Below are 27,385 nucleotides of genomic sequence, written 5' to 3' on the forward strand. Positions count from 1 at the left end.
TTTTATTTGGAGGAATAAACTTTGCTTCCAAAATGAAGCGAAAAGTATTTACATCACAGTTTTCATAATATTAGGTAATATGCAATTACTTTTTTAGTATAATTAAATAACTTATAACTACATCAACACTCATGTTATATAGTCACTGATATACTACAGTAAAATATTGTATTAAGCCTTAACCAATATAGTTGACATCACAATAAACAATTCTTCAATAGTAAGCTCAATTGTATCACGGTACTGGGGTGTTATACTAATTTTCTTTGATTAAAGATATTTTTGATAAAATGGTCTTCCATATTTTCGGTGGTTTATCTCTTACAAAATCTCGCAATACTTCCTCACACTCCGGCGACACATATGTAGGAAACCAATTCAACAAAGCTTGTATAACACGATTTTGATTGTGTTTATTCATGTACATTAAACTCGTAAAAATTGCTTCTTCCATTTGTGATGAAGCTAAAATAAAGTTAAAAATTAATACTTTAATAAATTATGTTCATATTAATTGCCCAAATATTTTTTGATCCTAAAAATTGAGACAAACGATATACAAATGCTATAAAATTAGGGGTTTGTTATCAATAAATATTATGTCTTATAATAATTTACTACTAACCATGTATGTCAGACAAACATACGTCAGAATAACGGTCAGTCGTAAAGGAAGTCAAATTTCACTGTAATACTGAAAAAAGTGTCGAGGACAGAAAGATATTTAGGGCAATAATATATTATATAAACTTCAATTAATTAAATCTGATACTTACGGCTTTGATTAAGCATATCTAAAAGTTGATTCATGACAATTTCACAATGTACTTTCATGTCTTGAGGATATGGTTTCATCAACGGTCCTAACATTGACACACAGAATGATTTGATTTTCTCCGGTACATCCGCCTCAATAATTGGTTGTAATGTATTTGTAATTATATGTTTCTGACACCATCGAGGACCTTGACGTTTTGCTATAATTATTAAAGATATCCTAAGAATTTTCTTTTCTACGGAGTTATCTGTAAAAGAAACAAGTGGTTTTATTGGATGTAAAATATGAAATATTAGTATACCAAGTATGTTCGAAGATATAAATATAACAAGGTCTGTTGTTTTAATCACAGAGACAAATTTGACTTTATGGCAGTATCAGAAATATGTGTGGATGTTTATTTAGAACACATCAACACAAAATTTATAAAGTACCAGTATTATTAAATATAAATATATTTTTTTATTCCCATATATCCCACACATGTATGTAAACAAAGACTGTCTTTATAAAATAAATGACCTACCCATTGTGTTATATTTCATAAATAATACACCTATTTAAAATACTTAGCTGTTTGAAAGAAATGTGTTATATGGTGTGGGAAAACTTTAAACTAATTGTCTACAATAAAATATTTATGATTCAACATATTGGTATTGCAGGTACAGCTGGTAACATTATTTGAATATTTGACATTTACACTTATCAGTTTAGTCTCAGAGCAATGAAGACACTACAGTCAGCTTAAATATCATTTTAAATGTAGCCTGTATTGTATGTCACTATTTTAATATAAGCTAATTAATAAACAAGCATAGAAAACTATAGGATACTGCATTATGATATTTTGCATCCACTCCACCATCCATCCACATTTAATGTGACCTAAGTATTCACTGAAGGTTGTAATTAAATTACCATGTAAACTGACAATACTAAGAAATTCCAATTTTTTTTGTCAATGATACATAAATATCGTATAGAATAATATAATATTGGAAATATACATATTGTGCGAATTTGTAATCAATACTGTTGCGATGTTATTTCTTTATATATACTTTTTTAATTATTATATATACATATAATTCCGGAATACATGTCCAAATAGATATTAAGATAAACAAATACAATATCAAAATAAGTATAAAATATAATTATATAGGCTAAATATGTCATGAATACACTTCTATCTCATTCTATGTTATAAACAAAACTTTCTCTACATCTTCATATACTAATTAATAAAAACTGAACATACCTTTTAAGTCTTTAATTGCATTTTTAAACATTTCCAACATTTTGATATCATTCCATTCAGCCATTTGGTATGAGTATTTTCGATTTAAAATAGACCTAATATCCCTTACTCGGTTGTAAGTGTCCTCACATTTGTAGAAATGCATTACATAGACTAGACAAGTTACCAAAGGGTTTTTGGCTGCAACATATTAAAATAGTTTTACATTAAAATTATTTTTTATTCAACTAACTGAGACTGAAAAATTGTTCAAAACAAATACATATAAAAATTAAGTCTGACGCTGCACGTCTCGTCGAGCAGATGAAATTTCGCTAATAATCCTTAATCATGTCTAGTACTTAAACAATAATAGAATTTAAAATATTGCCACCAGACCCTCTTTACGGGTGAAAATTTATTAACTTTTAATATGAATGGGCTAAAAGACTCTTATTTACTCTATTCCTAATTTCATATCAAAAGGTAGACGTAAAAAGACGGCTTTTCTAATAGAAAATAATAAGAATCAGCAACAGAAAAAACAACAAAAAATATTACTTCTTAATTGCATTTCTAATTTTATAGATACAGTTTTAATTGCGTAATTATTTTATTGTAGGTAAAAACAAGCACTTACCAATTCCCATATGAGCTAATGGCAAAATGTGCATCCAAACATCCAAACATTGCTTGATTACTGCGATTGCTTTGTACTGCATACAATATAGAGCATCTAAAATGAAGACTCGTAATCGAGTTTTTAGTTGAAAGTATCTACATAGTATAGCATAAAAATGAGATGTACTTTCAATTACATCAAAATCTGGTGTACGATTTAGTTTAAACAGCAGATATTCCACATTATTTAGAACAGAATTAACAATATCGACAGATGGCCATGAACTAGCCAATTGTGATATTATGTAAAGAAGAACTTGTTCCTGTTTTGTCATGGGTGGGGCCGGTGGTGTATTCACTTTTAAAAACAACTCTATTTTTCGCTGTGGATTCTGTAGGTATTTTATGAAGCCAGTTAAAAATTCTTTATAATTGAAATTTTGTAATTCATCCACAAGTTTATTCATAGCATTTTTCGTTTCGTTAGGTGGTAAATTTATAATTTCTGCGACACTAGTCTCAATCATTTCACATATTAAATTTGTTACAGAATCTGGAAAAACAATAATAACAATCATTATATCACACTAATTTTATTTATGTTTTTCATGCGATTAAATAGTTAATTACTTGTATTACGTTTTAAACGAAATCTCAATACAAAATATACAATAATTTCAAGAAAAACTCACCTGATATTTTTGTAGTTTGATGTTTAACTACTGAAGTACTATATTTATTAATCATGAGACATAAAATGCTTTCCTTAGGATGACTAGTAATATCTGGTAATGGCGCTGATTTAGTTTGATATGTTTTTACTTTAACATTTGACACTTCAGAAAACATTTCCAAATCTTCATAACTAATAACACCTTTATTAGATTTCGTAACTTTTGTAATATCTAAATTTCCTCTCTTTCTGCTATCTCTGGTCCTACCCGATAATTCTGTATTGTTCTCTATTCGTGATTCATTTTGCGGGGATGTATTATTATCAATACTGAGTTGACGAGTGCTACTACGTAACATTCTTTTACATTCGACGTCAGGCTTATCAATTGACGAACGTTTTAACCGTTTTCGTCTTTCTTGTATTCTATAATTTTCCAATGTTTCATTGTCACTTATACTATCAAGGTTTGTATCTACAATTTGGGATTGTTGTACACATTTACTACGACTTCGAGTTATAACCGGAGTATCTGCTGCGATATTTACAGATTGCAAAGTATCCACTTCCTTACTTTTCTGTTTTTTACTTTTAATTGTTTTTTTAACATCACTTTTATTTTTCTCATTATGAATAACTTCCAGTTTTCTATTACATTTAAATTTATCAGGCCGTTTAGACTTTAATTCAGACATAACCTTAACAGCATTCTCATATATAGTCTTATCATTTAATGTTAAAGAAGAATCATTAGCATTACTTTTACTTTTATTCAATATTGTAGAATTACTTTTAACAATATTTTTATAATGAATTAAACGTTTTGATCTTGAACGAGGATTTCTAGGTTGAAGTAATTCCTTTCTAATCTTACTTTTGGGCAACATCTTCCGCCTAAATCTATCTAATTTAGTTAATTTGAGTACTCTGGTCGCATTTTTATGCCTTCCATTAGACTCGGATTGTGATGCTAAGGAATTGTCATTATCGCTTGTTACGGCATCAAATGTTTTTTCAAAATTATCTCCAGCCCTTTCATCTATGTTTGTATCTCTTGTATCTTCATTAAATGTAGCTACAGGATCTTCAAATTCTAATCTGGATAAAGTGGTGTTATAAGATTCCATGCAAGGCTCATCAGTTTCTACATTTTGGTCAATCTGAGCTACACCATTTTGCATATGAACTATGTTACGTGATTCCTTCACGGATTCATTCATTTCTATACAGGCGTCTTTAGTTTGTCCAGTCTTGCGTATGTCATTTAGTTCCATATCAGATATGTCATCTATGTGTTCATGATGTGCTACATAGGATTTTTTGCCATTTTCAATCTCATCTGTATGATTTTGTTGTATATTAATTAAAGAATCTTTGTTATCTTCCGCAGGTCTAGATATATTTGAACAAGAGTTTTCACTTTCTATAACTATCACCAGTTCTTCACAAATATTACTATTATCTTGATTTACTTTTAAAGATTCGTGTTCCACACGATCTGCAGTCACTGGCGAAATTTGATGACCAACTTTAAGTATACTTTTTATGTTCATAATTTCTTTAGCAAGATCCTTAATATTAGAATACAAAACCTTATTCTCCTCTCTAACTTTTTCAGCTTCGTGACATACATATCCTTTACTGTGATCAGTTTGACTAGCAACTTGCTGCGTCTCTGCGTTATGGCTTTTTGCCGGTGTTCTTGGGATTGGAGTTATTAGTTTATGAGGAAATCGCATCTCATTCAAAATTGACTCTATTTCAGAATCTCTTGTATTATCATCATTGTAATTAATGCTGTTATTAATCTCCAGGCATTGTTGCTTTTGAATTATAAGGTCTTTATCGTTTACACAGCTATTCACTGCATTATATTCAAGGCGTATCGAACTAACTAAATCCTTGTTACCTTTTTTAGAAATTTTAATTGGACTTACGCCACGATCAACTCTTTTTTCAGGAATTTTAGAATAATTATTCGACGATTCAACCGCATTTGTTATCGTATAACCAAGTTCATGAAAAGGTATAGGGCTTGTACCTATATCTACTACTGTTCGTGCTGGTTTGTCGATAATGCATTTTATAGGTATATTGTCATTCAAACAATATTCTGGACTGTTAAAACATTTTTCGCTATCAGAATATGCTAGAGATGAACCACGGCCAGTATCAGCACTGGCTACTTCATTGCTATAATCTGAACATCTATCAGTATCATCATTTTTACCATAAATTGATTTACCTACAATGTAAAAAAAATTTTATAGAATTATTTTAAAATCATACATACAATGTGATGCTTTCAATAAAAATCACACACTACACAGACCAACTAATTGATTGTCTCAGTTACACATGCTTCATCTCTAAAAGATCATAAACTTCATTGGTAGATAAATTATGGTATTCAAAAACAATATGTATTCTAATAAAATGTTACCGGGTTATGCAAACGGGTTACGGGTTTGAAATTTACTACATACTGTAATTTCCTAACATTCTCCAACATCAATTTACACAACAACCTACTTGTCCGTAGAGTTAAGCGTGAGAGAGCTAATTAATCTACTAATTTTACAATATTCCGAAAAACTTAGGTTACATTACGGGCCATTTAGAGTCATGGTCAACGGAATACCATGTAAATGTAAATATTAAACATCAACTCACCATTCTTCCTAATGCTTAACTCATGTTCAATTGGAATCATTGTGGATGACGACGCAACCTGCAACTGACAAAAAAGTACAGTATTAATGGCCAAGTTATGAATTACTATAATAAATATATATAATATATATAAAATATATAACAAAGTCAAAATATCTTTACAAAACTAATAAAAAACTGTATTTTTATTAGTTCTGAAAAAATATTATGTAGCTAGTAAATGTAGGTTTTTGGCTTACAATTATGTTAAATTTTAGAATATAGAATTATCTAAATAATCCTATATTCTAAAATGTAACTGAATATAGGACTGCTTATTATAACAATGAACAAAGGGAGGAATTATGAACGCTAAGAAATATAGTACTTTGGGCAAGTGCAAAGTCTAGTCTAGTCAAAAGATATATTTAGTTAACAATATTGAGTCCTTAGAAGTTATCATCTAAAAGTAGGGCGGAAATACAATGTTACAATAAGATATAAATAAACTCCAAAAATCTTAAAATTCTACTTATTTGTTCATTTTACCAGCAACATGTTATAAAGAATTGCCACTTTTTTTTACTAATATATGAAATACATAAATATTTGAACATGTAAAAGCATATTGTATATATATTGTAACAACATATACCTCTTCAGGATTTATCAAATCTTCTGTTGTATATGGTGACATTAAATTATCATATGATGCGTAGGTTTCATTATCACTAATTTCCTCTTCAAATAAATTGTCAGGGAAATTGTTATCTCCCTTGCAGTATTTTTCATAATTTTGCACCAAGTCCTTTCGTTTCTTGTTAAGTTTTTCTGTAAAATAATTTCCATTCATTTCTCTTTTTAAAAGGCACTCGTTATTATAGATTTTACGTCAATAAACATAAGAATTGAAAGAAGATTTATTTTTTATTATAGTGGTTTGTCCATCTATTTTTCTGCTTGGAACGGGAAATCTGTCTATTTAATTTAATATATAGGTATTATATTTTTAATTCATTATTTGCTATTTCATCTAACAATAAATACTTTTCCACCAACTGCTCAATGTGAATATGAATATCAGAAAATGACAGGTATGGGACACAGTCACCTAGATACATAAAATAATAATTGCATTTAATAATGTCTAGTAAGACAAATTCAATATTGTCTACTAGGCAATGCTGTATCTAAACTGTGTCACCCCACCTTACATTTTCCTATTGTTATTTAGTATATAAGATCATTATTTCTATGTACACATTGTCAGTTTATCATCATCTGTAATATACATCGTCTCGACCAGCAACATCTTATTATTTACCCGCAACAGTGGTGACCCCGACGTGGTCACTACTTGTATTAACAAATTACATTGATACAAAGGTATATGAGGCTAACGACTAATATTTTATAATTAAATAATAAAATGAGACCAACTATATACTCACTTTTACCCAATAATACTTCTTTAGAAATACGAAACAAATCATGAAGACGATTATTTTCCCTTTCCAATGATGTTACTCTCTTTTCACAAGTTTTGACATTAGATTTATCCAACTGATTTTCAATCTTTAATGCTTCAACTTCTGTTTCCTTTTCTTTGACAAGTACCTATATAAAAATTTAATTTAATTGTGAGTAAAATAAAGAGTAATCTTACTTAACATTCAAGAGGTGCTAATCAATAATTTCCTGACTCAAAGGTCTCAATAAATGTTATATGTGTTAAAGCATAAACAACATTATAAAAATGTATTAAAATAAAGTAATAACTCAACATATTTTCTAAGCCAACAATATGCCACAAGTACGAGAGGAAAAGCAGAAAGTTACGTTTATTTTAGCAAAAAAAAGAATTAAGTACATATGAAATTACAAATAATATTATAAGAATAACTATTATTGCCAAAAAAAATGTCAATGCTAAAGAAATAAAATACTGTTAATTAAAGATGTGTCAAATTTATGAATTCGTCACTTTTGCTCACTAGATTTGATATCACATAATTTAATATATAATGAAAGCCTACAATTTATTTTTTTCTTTAATCAATTTTTCTTGCTGATTCATAGTAATTTATTTTAACATTACAAAAATTTATTAACATATTAAATCATCAATAGAAAATAATCAGCCACATTCAATGGAAATTAAGTTCCAAAAATAACAAAGATGTACAATTGTACATGTCATGTATCATAGAAACTGCTCTAATGATTTAGATTTTGTATTTAGAAAATGTTAATAACAAATAGGAAATAGGCTAATAAAAATACATTTAATAACTAAATAATTGGTTATTGTACCTGAAGCTGATTTGCATGTGATTTTGTAGCATTAAAATGATCTTCTGAATCTCGTAACTTAATTTGAAGTTCATTATTTCTGCCTTCTAAAATCTGGATATCCTAAAAAAATATTACAAGTGAAAAACAAGCACAAACAAAGTTTATAAGTGTTTCCAATACATTAATAATTAATAAGAACAATTTTTATAATCACTAATCTTGTATTTGTAAACATATTTACTGTTTTCCATACATTTTCAATTCATAAGAAAAATTATATTATTTATATATATATATATATATATATGTTGTTTATTTCACTTTGAAATACAGCAGTAAACTTAATTATAGACAAAGTGAGCAAAGTTGGACTTATCTCTAATAGAGATCACTACCAGTCAACCTAACATAGAGTGGCATAGCTATTAGTGAGTGGGTAACACTAGTGCACTAACAGTATAATGTTGAAATTTCAAAATTTAACAAGAAAAACTTTTTTCATTTATATATATTATGATTTAAATTACAATTAACTTGAAAATGTATGGATAAATAATAAAATAAAAAAAAAAGTTTTATTATAGAGACCCAAAATATTACAATCCTTAAAAAGTTACATTCCTTATTAGTTTGTAAATGATGGCAATGTAGGCATTAGTCTACTTTCTTATTATTATTGTAATTTCTAAATCACAAATATATATTAAAAACTTTTTTAGATATTTGTATAATATATTTTACTTACACTTTCCAATTTAGTACACTTTTCTAATGTACTTTTATAATCTATGCATATCCGTTTGCACTCTTCTTTGGATTCAAAAAGAGCTTTCTCTGTGGTATCTAAAAGTTCTTTCTTGTTATAATATTTTTTAATAAGTGAACTGGAATACAATAATATTGAAATAAGTATATAAATATTGAAAACTATACATATCTATTGACATAATATTATTATTATTATATTATCAACATAATAGAAATAATCACAATTTACTTTGTGGTGTACAAAAATAAGACAATCTACAACTTCTTCTGCTTTTGCGATAAACAAAAAGATGTTTTCTTGATACTATCTATCTTCACATCAAATTTCATTTATATCACCCATCTAGGTGCGAATATCGAACTAACAATAGACACACTTTCACTTTTATAATTTTGCCATGAAATGTTAGACTTATAAAGACGAAATGTCACTGAAATGAGCAAGATACTACCAAATTGAACAATTTTGATTTTCAATTATTCTGAAAAGTAGAAAATATTCAGAATGTTTTAATGTGATAAATCATGAAGAAATTGCAATAGAAATAATAAAAACAACAAATTAATTTTACTATACAAAGTACCTTACAATGAGGGTGTCTTCAGAAATTAATTTAGTAAGAAAACTCATAAGAATAAATTCAGAAATCAATTTCTTTATATTGTTTCAATGTACATGTATAAAAAATTATGATTCAGTAGTTATTGTGCTAGATGTTTGATTTGCTTCTTATAAATTAGCAATGCAAAGAAGAAGCAATCCTGCAGCAATTGTAAAAAACATTTAAATTCTAATTTTGAGGTAATACTTGCTTCTCACGTAATACAAAATTCACTGGGTCAGCTATTCCATAACATAAATTATTATAGTCATAGTTCAGAATTAATACATAAGTAAAATAAATAAGTCCATCAATTTTTTTTTAAATGCACATTTAACTTTTCTTAAGTTTTATTGAGATATCAAGTTGATTAAAAAATATACCAACAATAACTCCTTGTAATTTAATGTAATAAAAAATAAAGTTGATAATCAATGTCATAAGAAACATGATAACTTAAAGTTTTTCAGTTCTTAAAATACACTAGAGGAGTCATTGCGAGAGTGCTTTAAGGAATCAAATATCCTCACCGTTGCTTCTCAATACATTTATGAAAATTACATCTATAACAGGAAGAATATAGACAGTTTCAAAAGAGTTAGTGATTGCACCAATAAAAGCTTACGTAACAATAACAAACAGATTTTACCTAAATGTCATTTGGCTAAAGTTAGTAATTCGTTTTATGGCAATTGCCTAAGGTTTTACAATAAAATACCAGAGTCTGTTATAAATCTGCCAGAAAACAGTTTTATATGTCAATTAAAACAGTTCCTTTGCAAAAAAGCTTACTATAAAATTGAAGAATTTGTTAACGATAATAATGTTTAGAGAAACCTTAAATCCATAGAACTGACATTATTATCTGATTACACTAATAATGAGTGCATAGCGATTTCTATGTTGATTATCGCAAGCCTCTTACTTGTTATACTGTAATTATTTATATAAAAAAACATCTATTAAAAAGAGCAACACACAAGTTTCTTGCTCATTCTTCTTGTGATGAATCTGCAATCTAATGAGTGGTAGAATCAAAATATGACTATTCAAAAGTGCTTGTAATGAGTTTATTTGAATAAAGATTATTTCTATTTCTACTACAAGTGGTGTGCACACTGCTACATAAACAATGACATTACAAAATTATAATACCAGAGAATTTAATGTAATACAACTTACTTTGTTGCAACTGTTTTCTTCTTGGCTATTGCAAGAGCTTTTCGCTGTTTGTCAAACTTACTGGGAACCTGTAACTAATTTTATACACATTAAACTAAGTGACTACAAAAATATTCCTCATTCAATATATATTCAAAACAAATTTGACTTATTAAATGTTAACTGAATAATTATATGTGTATTATAGCATTGTACTCAACTTGAAAAACAACAACAGAGTCTTTGATTTAATTTAGATAGCTGTTCACAAAACTATACCAAGATAACAGTATAGCATATACAAAATTCAAGAGGCCAATTGTTTGATTAATACATGTATTATTAATCTACAAATTTAATATTTTGTATAACACTAGTTATAAAGAATTTATTTCTAGAAAATCTTGTTATTAATAACAAATTATACATGCTTCAAAAATCTAACCTATAACTTACCGTGTTATTCGCTGTTATATGTAAATAGTCAAGATCAAAGTTCAAAACCGTATCATCATATAACGAGGCCATTATTTTTAAAGTAATCTAGACAGGTTTAAGTAACATATTACATATTTTAAAATTAAATTTATTATAATCTAAAACCCGGCGGGTAAAGCGAATTGTCAATTTTTTTATGTATCTACAATCAATACAGAATCTATATTTTAGGGATCTGGATGCAAGTTATTTTGGGATCGGAACCGTACCATTTAAATTTGATCCAGTACAAGATTAATACTATAATAGTTTTTAGTAAACTAATAGAATACTGGCAAACTTTACATTAAATTATACGGTACCATTCTTGCCAAGTTTTTGTAAATCTTTCCTATGTTACTTTTCTGAGTACTTGCAGAATATTTAACATAGCATTAAAGTATTTTGATTACAAAAAGATGTAAGTGATCCCTGAAGAAATAAAATATAAAACCCTTAATACGAGTTTTATTATACGAGGCCTTTGAGCGTAGGCCTATCAAAAAGGACATTATACAAAAACACCTTAGGGTAAAGACATTGGTAATTTTGGTTTCATTCTACTGGCTCCAACAATTTATGTGTGTTGCTTTTAGACAATTAGTCTTATGTAGTTCGCGAGTGAACTAGTTAGGTAGAGCATTCCCAAAGACGAATGATACCTGTTGAAGTTTTGCTAAACAAAATTTGCAATCATATTCCATTGCAGTCTATTTTGAGTCTCATAAAAAAAACAAGAACGTATTACAAGTTTCTCTAAGTTGAGTTTGGAGTGAATGTATTAGTTAGTAAAATTTTAATACCTCTACGACTTAAAGTGAGCGATCCGAGATTTATAGTTCGCAACTATTATATCATAAATATTGGCAATCTCATCGTTGTCTTGTCATTTACAGCTCTTATAAATCATACGATACGTGCCGAGTACAAAGTAACAAATACAGTATCTACACCGAAGTACCTCACCGGTTCTTTGTAATTACAGTAGTAGTATCTTTTTAGTGTAAATATATAGTGACATAGTTGCTTATATGCTTGATTGATCATTGGAAAAACGTCTTGTTTTGATAAATTATTTATTTAAAGTATTATAACATTAAAGTACATTCAATACAAGATATTATTTATTATTATATCTTGCCTGAACGTTATGTTGTCATTTAAAAGACAGAAACAAATTGTTGAAATAAATTATGTAAAGTCTGAAGGAGCCAGTGTCAAAATGGGGGGCGCCCATTTTGACACTGGCTCCTTCAGACTTTCAAGGATGTATTCTAGGTTCTACTTTATATTTCGTTCATATAAATGACCCTCTTTACATGTTTCCTCAGATAGCAGACAGTGTTTGGCGACGATACTTTATTATTCAAAGTCAATTGACATTTTAATGACATGCAGGAAGTAACATTTCTGTTTTAAAATGGTTTACTGTTGGTAAAGTTATCAAATGCAATTAAAATTAACACTACCTAATGCTACCATACCAGATACCATTACCCATTATTATTATCAATACCCTCCCCTTCCTCCACTTTACCATATCGGTCTTTTACGTCGGATAAAAACGAAAAAAATAACGGTTTAAAAATTGGCTACTTGACAATTTTCTGAAATATATTTTATAAATTTTGTAGACTTATTTAAAACCCCCTACTTTATCTAATTTTTAAAAAAAGTTTTATTTGATAGAGAAAATTTGAATTTTATTTCTCTTGGTTTGAAATTCGCGCTAAAATACTATGTCACGTGACATTTCCGAGCTATGACGTCATATTTCAATAAACGAAAGAAGGCTAATACGGCGCTCTGTTTTGAGTGATAAGAATACAGATTTTATTGGAATTGCAAAAGTGACAAGCTACAAAACGTATGCCGTGCTTATGTGTCGAAGTACGACAATTAAATATCCCAACAAATTGTTTATACATGTTCTTAAATGCCCAAAACTTCGAAAGCAATGCTTACAATTGACATGCCGTTTACGTCTGATATGTCTGCGATATTCTTATGTGAGGATCACTTTGATGTAAGTATTAAAAAATTAATATGTTTGATTTCCAATCCAAAAATAAATGAAACCTAACCTAACTTCTTAAACTATACAATAAACCAACTTAATTTCTACCTAATGACACTTTGTTTTTCTTTATAACTACCTAATGATATTGAAAATTACATCCAATATATTATAATTGGTTCTATTAGTAAAATAAACATTAAATAATAAACAGGGCAGAACAAAAATCAGGATTACAGGCAAAGAGATTTGCGATCATAAACGAATCTATTCTGGGCAGATTTGCATTATCCGCTTTAATATAGGCTAACTCCATTTCGTGAAACTTTAGACAACACAAATTGAAATATTTGAGTGATTTTTCTCAACTATAGAACAAATGACATGAGATTACTTAACGTTTTGTTTATTGAATTATGACGTCATACGATTATCAAACATGGCCGCTCCTTGTCAACCACAGATAAAAATCAGATTTATTTTCCAAAAATAAAAAAATTATAAGGTTTTTTAATGCAAAAACATATAGTATGATTACTGTTTATAAGAAGCTACCATAAAAAAAGTTATCATATTTTATTTCTACAACTGTCAAATAGCCAATTGTGTCCGTAATTTGTCCCATAGATAACTCCTAACGTAACGATACTGTCGTTTTCTCGTTACATTCAAAGCTGTATCATGTCAATGTAGTTTTTTTATTAATATATTTTACGGTTCTGGATACAAGTTCTTTTTAGTCCAACTTATTTGTCAATGTAGTTAATTTTTTTTTTATCATGCTTAATTCATGACTATGGATACAAGTCCTTAATTGAAAGTATTACCAGACTACACAACTTGTTGCCAATAAAGCTATTAGTTTACTTAACGGGGCGATAAAAGAATCCGATCCGCCTAGTGATGAGTTTTTATTATTTATCGGAAAAGCTATATGAGAAAAATAGTTTAATACGATGGTCAGCCGTAGGTCTTTGTCATAACCACATCAGTTTTTAAAATTGAAAGTTTTTCAAACTTCTAGAGTTCATGTGTAACAAACACAACACAAATTTTAGTTTTTATAACAAATATTATTTTTACAATCATTCGTTCATTATAATTATTGATTAATTATTAGAAACATAAAACAATATAATAATATAGATAATTAGTTTGTCCACACTTACAATTATTAAGGTAAAATATTTGATTTAACTTTTTATTTACATTAACTAGCTTCTGTTTAATTTGAACAAGGCAACTTGATGTAAAATATTGGCAACTTGTAACAGGCAACATTAGGATAATTTTTATTATCGTTTTCCGGCTTAAACTGAACCCACTATTATAGCAACAACAATTTTTAAACAAAGAATAATCTTATAATTATATAGCTTTTCTCAAACAGTACTTCGCTTTAAAGTATTCGGTATTATGTTTCTTGGTACTTCGTGTATTGGAAAGTGTTTAATTCATTACAGTAATAATATATTTGGTTAAAACTGACATTTCTTTTCATAAGAATAATAATCTTACAATATTTATGTTCTTATATTAACTTACTCTATATTAAATTAACATTAAGTTACGACTTGAATATTCTGCTATTAATTAATTTAAAATTCATGGCTTGTTTACCAGCTACCAGTTCACACATTGAAGAGGTAAGTATTTATATATGTACCACGCTATTAAATAAACCTCGATTGAATCTGGTTTAAATGGTTTACAAATATAATCAGAGAAATCCACATTATGTTACAGAAATTTTGGCACTACCTTTATAAGAATTGAACTAATATTTTTTGCACAGTTTCAATTGCATATGTGTATAAAATCTTTAAAATAATATATTCCAATTAAAAAAAATGCATGACAAAATCCCATGTATAAAAATAACTTGTTACACAGATCCATATACATCATATTTTGGTTTTATTAACTTTTAGGCTAACTATTAAAAGCTTTTGCTGAATTTTATATTGTCAATAATAAAACCAAGTAGGTTCTGATATATATCTAAAACAAGTTATAATATTATTAAATAAATAAAATAGATATGTTTGTTTCAGATGTGCTTAAATAGAAAAGAAGTCTCACCAACAAATTTATATGATCGTGTAAAAAAGTTATTGGTATCTTTAGAATGGAGTGATTGTACCTTCACAGTTTCTGGAAAAGATTTCAAAGCACACAAACTAATTTTAACTATAAGTAGTCCTGTATTTGAAGCTATGTTTTATGGACCACTATCAACCAATCAGAATGTTTTAATAACTGATATAGAACCTGAAACCTTTCAATTACTACTTAATTATATATATACTGATAAAGTTCAGATATCATCTGTAGAACAAGCCTTTGAATTATTGTATGCTTCAAAGAAATATCTTTTGCAATCTTTGGTTCAGATGTGTGTAGCATATATACGAGAAAATGTTAGTATTGACAATGTAATTGATATTCTTAATTATCCTGAGTACTTACAAGACAAACAGTTGACTTCATATTCTTTAAAGTTATTTTGTGAACATGCCAGTTATTTACTGCATGAATATAAAAACATAATATCATATCCATGTATGAAACTAATACTAGATTCAGAAAAAATTAATATAAAGGAGAAAGATCTGATAAAACATGTTTTTGAATGGACTACATTTCAGTGTAAACAAAATAATGATAATTGCACAATAGACAATAGACGGAATATTTTAATTAAAAATGGAATATTTAAATTGTTAAGATTCTGTACACTTTCATTAAATGATTTAGAAGAAGTTGTAAAGAGTACAAACAATCTATTGTATCCATTTGAATATGAATACATTAAAGAAGTTATTAAAAAGTCAGAAAATGTGACATGTAATAATGTTATTAATTTACTTAGCCCAAACGAGATACCAAGGAGCTCATTAAAACTGCAGTGGTATTTTTGTCACCGCAGTCCATTGAGATCAGTAGCACCTATTGTAATAGATATAAACAATTTTATTGTGAACACTAGAATTAAAGTGAATAAACCTATATTTCTTAACTCACTCTACATACCTACTAGAATGGCTCCTGCTGTAACATTTAGAAACAATGCACCAAAACTATACTCTGAGCAACTATGTATTACTGTAGTATCAGAATCTGATAATAATGTAATAAAATTTACAAATTTCATGAACACTGTTGAATATAATTCATTTGTGGATATAGATCTAAATGAGCCCTGTCTTATAAAAAAAGATAAATGGTATAAAATCAGTTTTCTGTGGACACATAACAGATTTACATCTTATTCATATGTAGTGGAAGTTAGAGAAAGGCTTTATAAAAGTCAGAAGATCTCAATAGAATTTGATGAATCCTTATCATCAAATGTCAGTTCTGGTAGCTTTCTCGGCGGTTTGAAATTTTGTATGTAAATTATTCCCATCTAAAGCTATTTTCTTAGTGAACAATATTAATTAAATTTATATTTATTATATTATTTACTGAGAAAATATTAATTTATTGTCTTACTTAATTTAACTATAGTTATTAAATTGTTCTAAAGTATTGATAAACCAATGTTTATCAATAAATGTAAATGTAAAATGTAATCAGTAAATTCATAATAGTAACATAATACAATTATTATGTTACTATTATGAATTTACTGTATAAGAGATCTGATTTCCATAAACAAATCATGATCAATAAGTCTGTATGTGTGTTGTATATTTTGTTTGTCTGTGTGTTATGTATGTGCATTTTGCCACTTAAAAACAATTTAATCATAATATGTCATTAACATTAATTTACTTTACCATTAATAGCAATGGTTGACAAAATAAGTCGTTAGTAGCAATATGCTATCTAAGTAACTACTCAATCGTGAGTATATTAATTTACTGTTACTGTTTGAAGGTTAGTTTATCTATTTATGTTTAATTGATGTGTCAAAATGTAATATTAAAAGATTTATTTGTATATCCAGGATTACTATTGTATATTGGTAGCCACAGGCGAGTGTCCCTGAGATTTGTACAATGTATCTTTCGAAAAGATGTGTGGGTGACAGAAACAGGAATCTAAAAACACTATCTTTATTATTATTCATATTGTGCCCTGTATTGAAATGAATAACATAGAAAACTTACAGTTAAAACTTAATATCTTAAACTTTGATTTGTATAACGCGAATGCACGCAAATTACTACTCTTCTCACTAAAAATTAATTGATATGTTATGGGTGATGAATATTGTAAGGTGCACCCGCCTCCGCTAACTGTATCTGCTGGCGGGTCACCCGTGGAGGATATTAGGGTGAAGAGCAAGTCTAGTCAGTTCGTTCATAGTGGTGAATCCACCGGGTATTGACCAAAATATTTACCAGGTACCTTGAGAACTAAAAAGGGATTTATATGAATATCCATTCTCTAAGGGGAGTAAAAAAGTGTTAATCTTTTATAGATTGTATTGTATAATTTTAAATATTGTATCTACTCAGGCCATTAAAAGATTAAGAAAAAAGTTTCACCATTATTGGCACATCATCCTATGTCTAAATTGATTCCTTATTAGTATTTCCTTAGATTTTAAGTCAACATATAATTATAGTATATACATATAACTATATAGGTACTATTTATAAATTTGTATGGAGAATCAAAATTTTTGAAGTTGGAGGTTCGAAATATTTAGCCCTTTGTTACATTATATATATAAAGAGAAAAGTATCAGTATTTTAATAAATAAATTATCCCTAAAATTATAAAGTTATATCAATTTTATATTCCCTTTTCTGGGAAAAAATAATTTAATATTAGGTAGGTAGATAGCAGTAAGGTTGGTAATCTCTAAACACTTATTTGTGTTCTACATAAGTTAATTTCCAATCATTTCTGTTGATAGGGATATACGGAGTAAAATCATACTTAGGTACCTACCACTAAGGCTCCCAACCAATGTATCTTACTGAGAGAGAACCGTCGTTTGCGAAAGTTTGTGGATACCATCTGCATGGAGCTTTTTTAGAAAAACAGGTAATATAAAGACATTACAGTGATCCTAAAAATGATGAATCGGTAAGACAATATAAATATACCTATGGACGTACCCAAGGTAGTTGGATTGGGACATCTTTTATGTAGGGGCCTTAATGAAAATTATAAGCGTATGGGTTTGAAAAATACTACTGTCCAACGTAAACATCTAACTTGCCCCACCGGGGTCAGACGCTGGGTACACCCATGCATATACATACATAATGTAGGGAGGAGTTCACCTGGTACACGTACAAAGATATCGATATACGTATTAATATATTTATATCCTAAAATAATAAAATACCTAACTCGCCTCTTAACGAATACAAAGATTATATGTAAGTAAAGATAAATATATTTTCTTCACATTGTAGCGCTGTCGAGTTTGGCAATATTTAGTTTAATACAATACTTTGTTCTATATAAACATACGTAGGTACTATAATTAAAGTATTGTATCGAGTCCCGGCGTGTTATGTTCTCAAAGTATTTTAAACCAAAACTAGTCAAACTTGTTTAAAGCTGAAACCTGACTCTCTAGTTCGTCAACATAACTAACAATACACAGAATAATAGTAATGAAATGCTAAGAGTAACGACCTTCGATATGGTTATGTTTATTCATATTTTTTACAAATACAATACCAACAATTTAGCGTTTTCTCGATTCGCATATTGAAACCAAGTAAAGAAACCTTCGTAATAATTGTCGTAGATACACCACCAGTGCAAAAACATGTCTTATTCAGTTTTCAAACACAATTGTAGTAGCTATAGTTTAATGTATTACCTATAAAATCGTATCTATAAATAAATTGTAATAAAATGTAATCATATTTTTTTTTTATTAGCGTTTCCAGTTTACCTAAACTATGAAATATAATTAAAAATTAGAAGTAAATATGGTTTAATATTATGTAGGTGCCTACAGTTTATGGCTTCCCACTCCGACAGAAAGTACATAAGTAGATACTCTATGAATCCTAAAGTTCATTAGGTAATTATGCTAGTCATCCCTGCCATTGTTGGGGATTTGTACCTGCCTCTATATATTTCCTATTTTTATTCGAATCAATCGCGCAATAACAGTAATATGTAACTACTGGTAGATTAATAATTGACACACTATATATATCAAAATGGCTAGTCCATCTTATGTGATAATAATCGATTTTGAAATTATAACTCTAAATTAAAAAAATGAAAAAGTCCAACAAATAAGTTTTAGTAAAACATTGGAATAAATGATATTTAGGTATATTGTAACATAAAGTAGCACGTTAACCTAAGTTATCTTATATTTATTTGATAGCTTATCATATAAACTATCAAATCACATCAATTTCCACTCGAAACAAGTTTTGTTAAGAAATACTTTTGTCCAAAACTAAATGACTTGCTCGTAATCATGCAATAGTGATAGACAAAGTAACGTTGGGTACGTTACTTTGTGTTGAAGCAATGAGGTTGAAATGTATTATAGCTTACTAAGAATAAAATATATAATTTTATAATGGCCTACATCATCATCACAATAACCTATTGGGTTGTATCTGGGTGCACTGGCCTAGTTGAGTTCGAATATTGAGAATCCGCATAATTAAGATACTATTAACAATCCGCCTAGCAGTCCGCATCTTACAGTGATGTAGCTCGTCTGCTTTGGGCAAAATGAGCAAACACGTAGAGTAATGAATAATTGTGTTTATTTCTACAAAAATAAAGTAAAAATACTACCATTAAATAACATTAAGTTTTGTATTTCTCAGATGAAATAATGTAAATATATATTACCGGTAATATATCAATACACAACAGATTCTGTGCCTACTCATCAGGCTCTAGTTTACTTTTACTAGTCTATAAACAAATTAAGAAAACCGAGTGTGGGCTCATGAATCAACGAACCTAATTTAGAACTTCTTTCTACTTAAAGTCAGTAGATACCTAAGAACCAAGTAAAGGGAGGGTCAAGAATTTATTGATCAAAATTCGATATCATAATTTATTAATTAGAGACTTAAATAACACATAAGTACAGTTCAGTTTATCTGTTTGCTACTTCCGTCATTATAGGCGCTAATGATCACAACACGAATAATACTACTACAATACTTCCTTGTTTAAGTATTTATCTTTGCTTTACAGTTGTTTACATAATTTTATGGACTGGATGACTCATTTTCACATGAAACTAGTTGGCACATAAATAGAATTTGATTAAATTAAGTTTTAGGTAAAAAAAAAATTAACGTGGTGGTCCCTCAAATTTTTTTGTAAGTTGTACTATCCGTTCTGCTTCTCGAATCCCGCTGAGTCTTGCTCCATGTACAGTTGCAAAATAACCAGGTACAGTTGCCTCACCCGCAAACAGAAGAATTGGTGGTTGCGGATCGCAAGGTCCTGGTACTGGTGTACCTAACTCACACTGATGGCTTACTGTTGAACAACAACTCACGTAGGAATAAGCTCCACAAAAATGTGGATCTGATGCCCATCGAGAACGTAACATCATTTGTGGATAGGGGAGACAAGGATTACCTGTGAATCTCCGTAATAACTGCGTTAACCCTTCAACAACATCATTGTCTGCCATAGTTTCCATTACAGCAGCTTCTTGTCCTGATAGCCATGCACATAATACATGTTTGCTACCAGGCATTTCATCAATAGAACTCACACCACGAGTCCAATCACATCTGTATTGTAATTCTTCAGCCGACCAAGCCAATTTTAAATTACCCTCATGACACACCCAAAATGGCTCAGCATACTCAAGGAATACTTTATCACTCAATCCAAATCCTAAATTACAGATAGCATCTAATTTACAAACTGGTAGAGGTGGCGCAAATAATTTATCGGATTGACATTTGAGACATCCAAGTGACATGGTAAGTATAACATAATCGGCAGTTAGCTCCTCACCATCACAGCATTTTACAAGAACACGACTGGAGCCAGCTTGACCTGGCCCCCAACGAACTACATTTACTGGCTTATTATACCGTATACAGTTGTCCGGAAGACCTCGTAGTAAAGGTGCCATCACTCCAACATAACCTAATGGTACTCGAACACTCCCACCTGGTAATTCAATATAGCTACCATACTGGTCGGCACTAACAAGAGATAAATCATCCCCACATCTGTTTCTTAAAATATTCGTAAGTCCAAACATTACACGAGCGGCATCATATCTTTGATCTTCAGGGAAATTATATAATTCTTGCTGTATACGTAAACCAACAAAATTTAGTAGTGTTCCATGATGTCTTTCACCTCCTAGTCTAAATAAGTTAGCTGCTTGCTGTTCTATTTGTCGAAACGTATGATAAGCTGTTATAGTAACTGGAAGATCTACAGCACGACCTTCACTGGTACAAAATAATCCACGAGAAGCATCTAAACGAGGCAGTGGGGTTTGTAAAAGTCTATCCTGAGATGCGAGTGTATAAACAGAATTGGGTAAACAAGCCCCGTATATCCATTCTGCTCCCATTTCAATGACGGCGTCACCTAACCAACATGAATGAATCCGTCCACCAGGTCTGGAAATCAAATTCATGAATTAATATTATACATATTGTATGTATAGCTAGTATTACATAGACATATATTTAGATATGTATGCCACATTCCTCTATTTAACAATCTGAGGTATACAAAACTTAATTTACAACACTAATTTTCTCAAATCTTCAGATAATCAGAAGCTATTTAAAATCTTACAACATCTATTTTAGCTATCTCGCCCTCCAATTTTGCAGATGCATTTATTTTGCATGTTAGTATTTGACCAATAATTAGGCAGTGTTATATGCAAATTCAGTGTTTTGCCTACATATTACTTTAAATCAAGAATACCTATATGAATTCTTTAGATCTGCTACTTTTACAATTGTTTAAAGAAGCAGCTATGAGGTAAAGAATCTGTTATATTATACATTACATTATGTAAACTGAAAGGATATGCAAATAACTCGCCTTTCTTTTGCCTCAAGAACTACGAAATTCCGAACGCCACATTGAGTAAGGCGATGTGCAGCTGACAGGCCCGCCATTCCAGCACCCACGACAATCACTCTTGGCTCCTGACAATTTGGGCCAATGCTACACGAATCGAGAATACATTGCTCTTGCCCTGCTGCGCTCACGGCACTACTCAGTCTACGGCGGGCTGTAGTTGATAATTGAGTTACCATGTTTATTTGTAATGAGCAGTAGCACTTTAGTATAATCCAAGACCTTTCTTTCCATATTGATTTTATATGTGACAAATTCATTTCGATGCGTTGTTTGCATTAAAATTTAGGTTTTCTCACATTTACACTCAAATTATTACATAACACTTTCCAATTTTGGTTTCCCTAGAACTTTTTGAAGAGAATTTACACTAGCATAGAGTAAGCAGAACGTAATTTGTTCTTTTTATTTTTAAGAATGTTAATGGCTACTTCAAGCTGTCTAGTACATAAATCCTCTATAAAGAACAATGAAATTGTTTAAAATAATAGGTACTCGGTACGAACGACCGCGCTTTGAAGTTATTTTATATCTACCCCTAAATAATCTCATCTCTATTAATTTTTCTAATGTTCTAAATAACAAATAAGCTAAATATGGAAATATTTAGCTACTACTTACCTATTTAGATTTTATAATAAACTGCCAGAATCTGCATTAAATCTGACAGAGAGGCAATTCAAATCTTATATTAAACAATTTTTATGTAAGAAAGCCTATTACAGGATAGACGAATTCATAGATGATGTTGGTGACACTGGCACATCACTACTCACTCGATCGCCGCTTTAAGATGAAAAATATATATTGTCAAAAAAAACTATATTGTACATTCGTAATATTATATTAACAAAATAAACTATTTATACTAAACAAGTCGTTTTTCCATCGACCAAGTACATCAAATGGTAGCAGACCGTATGGTAAGAAAATTCGACAAAGTTATGAAATAAATAGAAACATATAATATAAAAAATGGCAACGTATAGAATAGAACCATTACATAAAAACAATTATGATACATGGTGTCTCCAGGCACAAGCAGTGCTTATAAAAGCCGATTTATGGGAATATGTTAGTGGACAAATTTCCCTAGAAACAGATGCATGTCCCCAAACTATCGCAGCATTTCAAAAATCCGATATGATGGCAAAATCGGAAATATTATTACTAATATCTCCATCAGAATTAAAACAAATAAAAACATGTAAGACATCAAAAGAGATTTGGGATAAACTGAAATCATCTTATCAAAGTTCAGGTCCCGCTAGAAAAGCAACCCTCCTAAAAAAATTAGTTTTACAAAAAATGGACTCTCAAAGCGATATTCGCGATCATTTGAATGAATTCCTAGACATAGTCGATAAACTAGCCGATATGGAAGTCAAAATACATCCAGAACTATTGAGTATTATGATGTTATACAGCCTTCCTAGTGCATATGAAAACTTTAGAATTGCAATAGAATCTAGGGATACATTACCAAATCCGGAAGACTTAAAAATAAAAATACTCGAAGAAGGTGAAGCTAGAAAACAAGTTAACAAACCAGAGAGATCCGATGGAGCATTTTACAGCAGAAATAATAAAAATCTGAAACAAATAAAATGTGAAAACTGTAACAAAAAGGGCCATTCCACTGAAAGCTGCTGGAGTAAGAAAAAGTACAATAAATATAATAAAAGTAGTAATTATAATAAAGACAAAAAATCAGAAAAAACATTAAATGTATGTTTATCACTTTGTAAAGAAAACATTGATACAGATTCTTGGGTATTGGACAGTGGATGCACATTACCTATCAAAAGGAAAAATTTACAAACCTATCATCAGAAACTGGATTGCTAAAGTTGGCATCTAACATTCACACCGCTAACGTAAAAGGTAAAGGAAAAGTAACGATTAAGGTAGATGGTGAAAAATGCAATCTCGCTGACACATTATATGTACCTGATATATCTGAAAACTTAATATCCGTTAGTAAGATCACTGATAAAGGTAATTCTGTATTATTTACAAAGAAAAAGGCATTAATAAAAAACAATGAAGGTGATATACTACTTACTGCTGAAAAATATAATGGATTATATTATGTAAAATGTGACAAAAATAACACAGCTTATGCAATAAAAAATGAAAAGAATGCTATGTGGCACCAGAAACTAGGTCACTTAAATGAAAATGATATGAAAGTTTTACACAAAGAAAATTTGATAAGAGGTATACAATTGACAAATGGAAAACTAGACCCGTGTGAAACATGTATAAAAGGAAAGCTGACCAGGCTACCATTCCAAAGTCATGAAGCTATAAAAACAAATGAACCTCTACAAATAATACACTCGGATGTTTGTGGGCCTATGCCACATGAATCATTGGCTGGTTCCAGATACTTTGTGACATTTATTGATGATTATACTAGATATTGTTGCATATATTTCTTAAAACAAAAAAATGAAGTATTAGAAATATTTAAAGAATATAAAAATAAAGTAGAAAACTTTTGGAATAAAAAGATCAAAGCATTACAATCCGATAACGGAACAGAATATTGTGGAAAAGAATTTGAACAATTCTTAAAAGATAATGGCATCGTGAGACGACTCTCAACACCATATACGCCACAACAAAATGGAGTAAGCGAAAGAAAAAATAGATCTCTACTCGATAAAGCCCGTTGCATGATTATAGCATCAAAAGTTCCTAATTCGTTATGGGCAGAAGCTATTTTCACAGCGAACTATCTTATAAATAGAAGTCCTTCTAAAGCCTTACAACAAGAAACACCGTTTATGAAATGGATGGGACGAGTACCGTCAGCAAATCATTTACGCATTTTTGGTACAAAAGCTTTCGTTCTGATAAAGAAACGAAGGGGAAAGTTCTCACCGAAAGCAATTGAAGGAGTATTTGTTGGATACGCTAAAAGTTCAAGAGGCTACAGAATTTACATACCAAATAAAAATGAAGTAAATATTAGTAGAGATGTAAAATTCATAAATAAAATGTACTATGAAAGTGAAACAAGTGATGACTTTGATATCTTCAATAACGAAGAAAAACTCCTACCTGAAAATAAAAATATAATTATTGAAATGGAAAATATAAATAATAATAATAAAAACTTACCTGTTTTACCGTCTACCAGCTCCACACCAATATTAGAGATACCTAATGAACATACACAATCAAATATAGAGATCTCAACAAGTGATGAAGAGCGAAATGAAACAGATGACAATCAGACTTCACAAGTTAATCAAGATAATATGCATACATCGCGTAGGCAGAGAAGACTACCATCGCGATATAATGATTACGTTCTCAATAATGTACAAGAACTCAATGAAAATATATATGAAATGACATACCTATGTGAAGAAGAAAAAAATGAGGATTGGCGTGACGCCATAAAAGCTGAAATCAGAGCTCATGTAAAAAATGGTACATGGGAGATAATGAAAAAAGCAAAAGACGCAAAAGTCATAGACCATAAAATGATATTAAAAAAGAAAATGTGTCCTAATGATACAGAAATAAAAAAGGCAAGACTTGTAGCGAGAGGTTTTACCCAAAGACCAGGGATTGACTATAATGAAACATTTGCTCCAGTTGCCAAATTAAGCTCAATTAGATCAGTACTAAATTTATCTGTACAAGAAGGATTACAACTTAATCAAATGGACGTCACTACTGCTTATTTAAATGGCGAATTAGATGAAAATATAAGTATGAAAGTTCCTGACTGTCTTGAAGAATATTTAATGGAAATTATGATAGACGAAATAGATAAAAATGACATGATAATATACAATAAAGCTAAGAAAATGCTTGAAGATTTAAAATCTGATAATAATGAAAAGATTTGTTTACTTAAAAAAGCTCTATATGGGTTAAAACAATCTGGAAGACAATGGTTCATAAAACTAGATAATGAACTGAAAGCATTACATTTTGAACCATCGAAAGCAGATCCATGCGTTTACATACTAGCGAAAGGAGGAGTGAAAATCATAGTTGCTATATATGTAGACGACATACTCATTGCTTACTCATGTTCAAAAACGCTAAACACAATCAAAAATGTTTTAGCCACAAAATTTGAATTGAAAGACTTAGGTAAACCAAATAGATTAATTGGTATAGATATCAGTTACCAAGGAGATTCAATAAAATTATGTCAAGAAAAATACATAGATATTATTTTAAATAAATTCAAAATGGAACAATGTAAAGCTGCTGTCACACCTATCGAACCCGGTTTGACATTAAAACCTAATAAAGAGAAAAAACGAGAATTACCGTATCAAAACTTGATTGGTACACTGATGTATTGCGCCGTAGCTACTAGACCTGATATTATGTACTCCGTAAGTTATCTATCACAATTCAATGATAGCTATGATGAAGAACATTTTAAATGCGCAAAAATAATTCTCAGATATTTGAAAGGTACAAAAACTATTGGTTTAAGATTTGAAAAGAAAGGCTCAAATAATTTATATGGACTGGCAGATGCTGACTGGGGTGCAGATAAAATGGACAGAAAATCATTTTCTGGATATTGCTTTAAATATGCTGGCTCATGTATTAGTTGGTCATCAAGAAAACAAAAGTGTGTAGCACTTTCAACAGCCGAAGCTGAATATGTCTCATTGTCTGAAGCTGCTAAAGAGGCAATCTACTTAAAAAGACTATTTGAAGACTTGGGCATTTCGCAACAAACTGTTGTAATATTTAATGACAACCAAGCTGCGCTAAAGTTGAGTGAGAATCCGATAATCACATCGAAGTCGAAACATATCGATTTAAAACTACACTTTATTCGTGATAGTGTTAAAGAGGGAGTGATCCAAGTAAAATATATGGACACAAAAACGATGGAAGCTGACTTACTCACTAAAGGACTACCAGGACCAAGACTATCACAACTGAGAAGTTGTCTGGGCATCACAATCTAGTAATAGTGTTGTGAGGAGGAGTTTGTTGGTGACACTGGCACATCACTACTCACTCGATCGCCGCTTTAAGATGAAAAATATATATTGTCAAAAAAAACTATATTGTA

At 29.7% G+C, this 27,385-nt stretch overlaps 3 protein-coding genes across 3 annotated transcripts; 1 reads left to right on the forward strand and 2 right to left on the reverse strand.

Annotated features, from left to right (window-relative positions):
* Nucleotides 1-243: 243 nt before the first annotated feature.
* LOC131853531 (uncharacterized) lies at nt 244-11,441 on the reverse strand. The gene is made up of 12 exons (XM_059204445.1): nt 11,250-11,441; nt 10,815-10,888; nt 9,008-9,146; nt 8,281-8,382; nt 7,419-7,584; nt 6,623-6,798; nt 5,989-6,052; nt 3,335-5,560; nt 2,662-3,195; nt 2,043-2,222; nt 777-1,025; nt 244-465 (listed from the first exon to the last, which is right to left on the reverse strand). Exons 1-12 carry the CDS (start codon nt 11,319-11,321, stop codon nt 257-259), a joined length of 4,191 nt encoding a protein of 1,396 aa, XP_059060428.1. The 5' UTR covers nt 11,322-11,441; the 3' UTR covers nt 244-256.
* Nucleotides 11,442-14,602: 3,161 nt separating this feature from the next.
* On the forward strand, nt 14,603-19,084 carry LOC131853549 (kelch-like protein 40). The gene is made up of 2 exons (XM_059204470.1): nt 14,603-14,933; nt 15,342-19,084. The coding sequence occupies exons 1-2, from the start codon at nt 14,895-14,897 to the stop codon at nt 16,683-16,685; spliced, it is 1,383 nt and encodes a 460-aa protein (XP_059060453.1). The 5' UTR covers nt 14,603-14,894; the 3' UTR covers nt 16,686-19,084.
* Nucleotides 19,085-20,063: 979 nt separating this feature from the next.
* LOC131853600 (peroxisomal N(1)-acetyl-spermine/spermidine oxidase-like) lies at nt 20,064-22,717 on the reverse strand. The gene is made up of 2 exons (XM_059204546.1): nt 22,279-22,717; nt 20,064-21,842 (listed from the first exon to the last, which is right to left on the reverse strand). The coding sequence occupies exons 1-2, from the start codon at nt 22,575-22,577 to the stop codon at nt 20,540-20,542; spliced, it is 1,602 nt and encodes a 533-aa protein (XP_059060529.1). The 5' UTR covers nt 22,578-22,717; the 3' UTR covers nt 20,064-20,539.
* Between the last annotated feature and the right edge of the window lie 4,668 nt (nt 22,718-27,385).

Source organism: Achroia grisella, unplaced genomic scaffold (assembly GCF_030625045.1).
Source record: "Achroia grisella isolate CSIRO2021 unplaced genomic scaffold, CSIRO_AGI_Agris_v1 utg903, whole genome shotgun sequence".
NCBI classification, from domain to species: Eukaryota; Metazoa; Arthropoda; class Insecta; order Lepidoptera; family Pyralidae; genus Achroia; species Achroia grisella.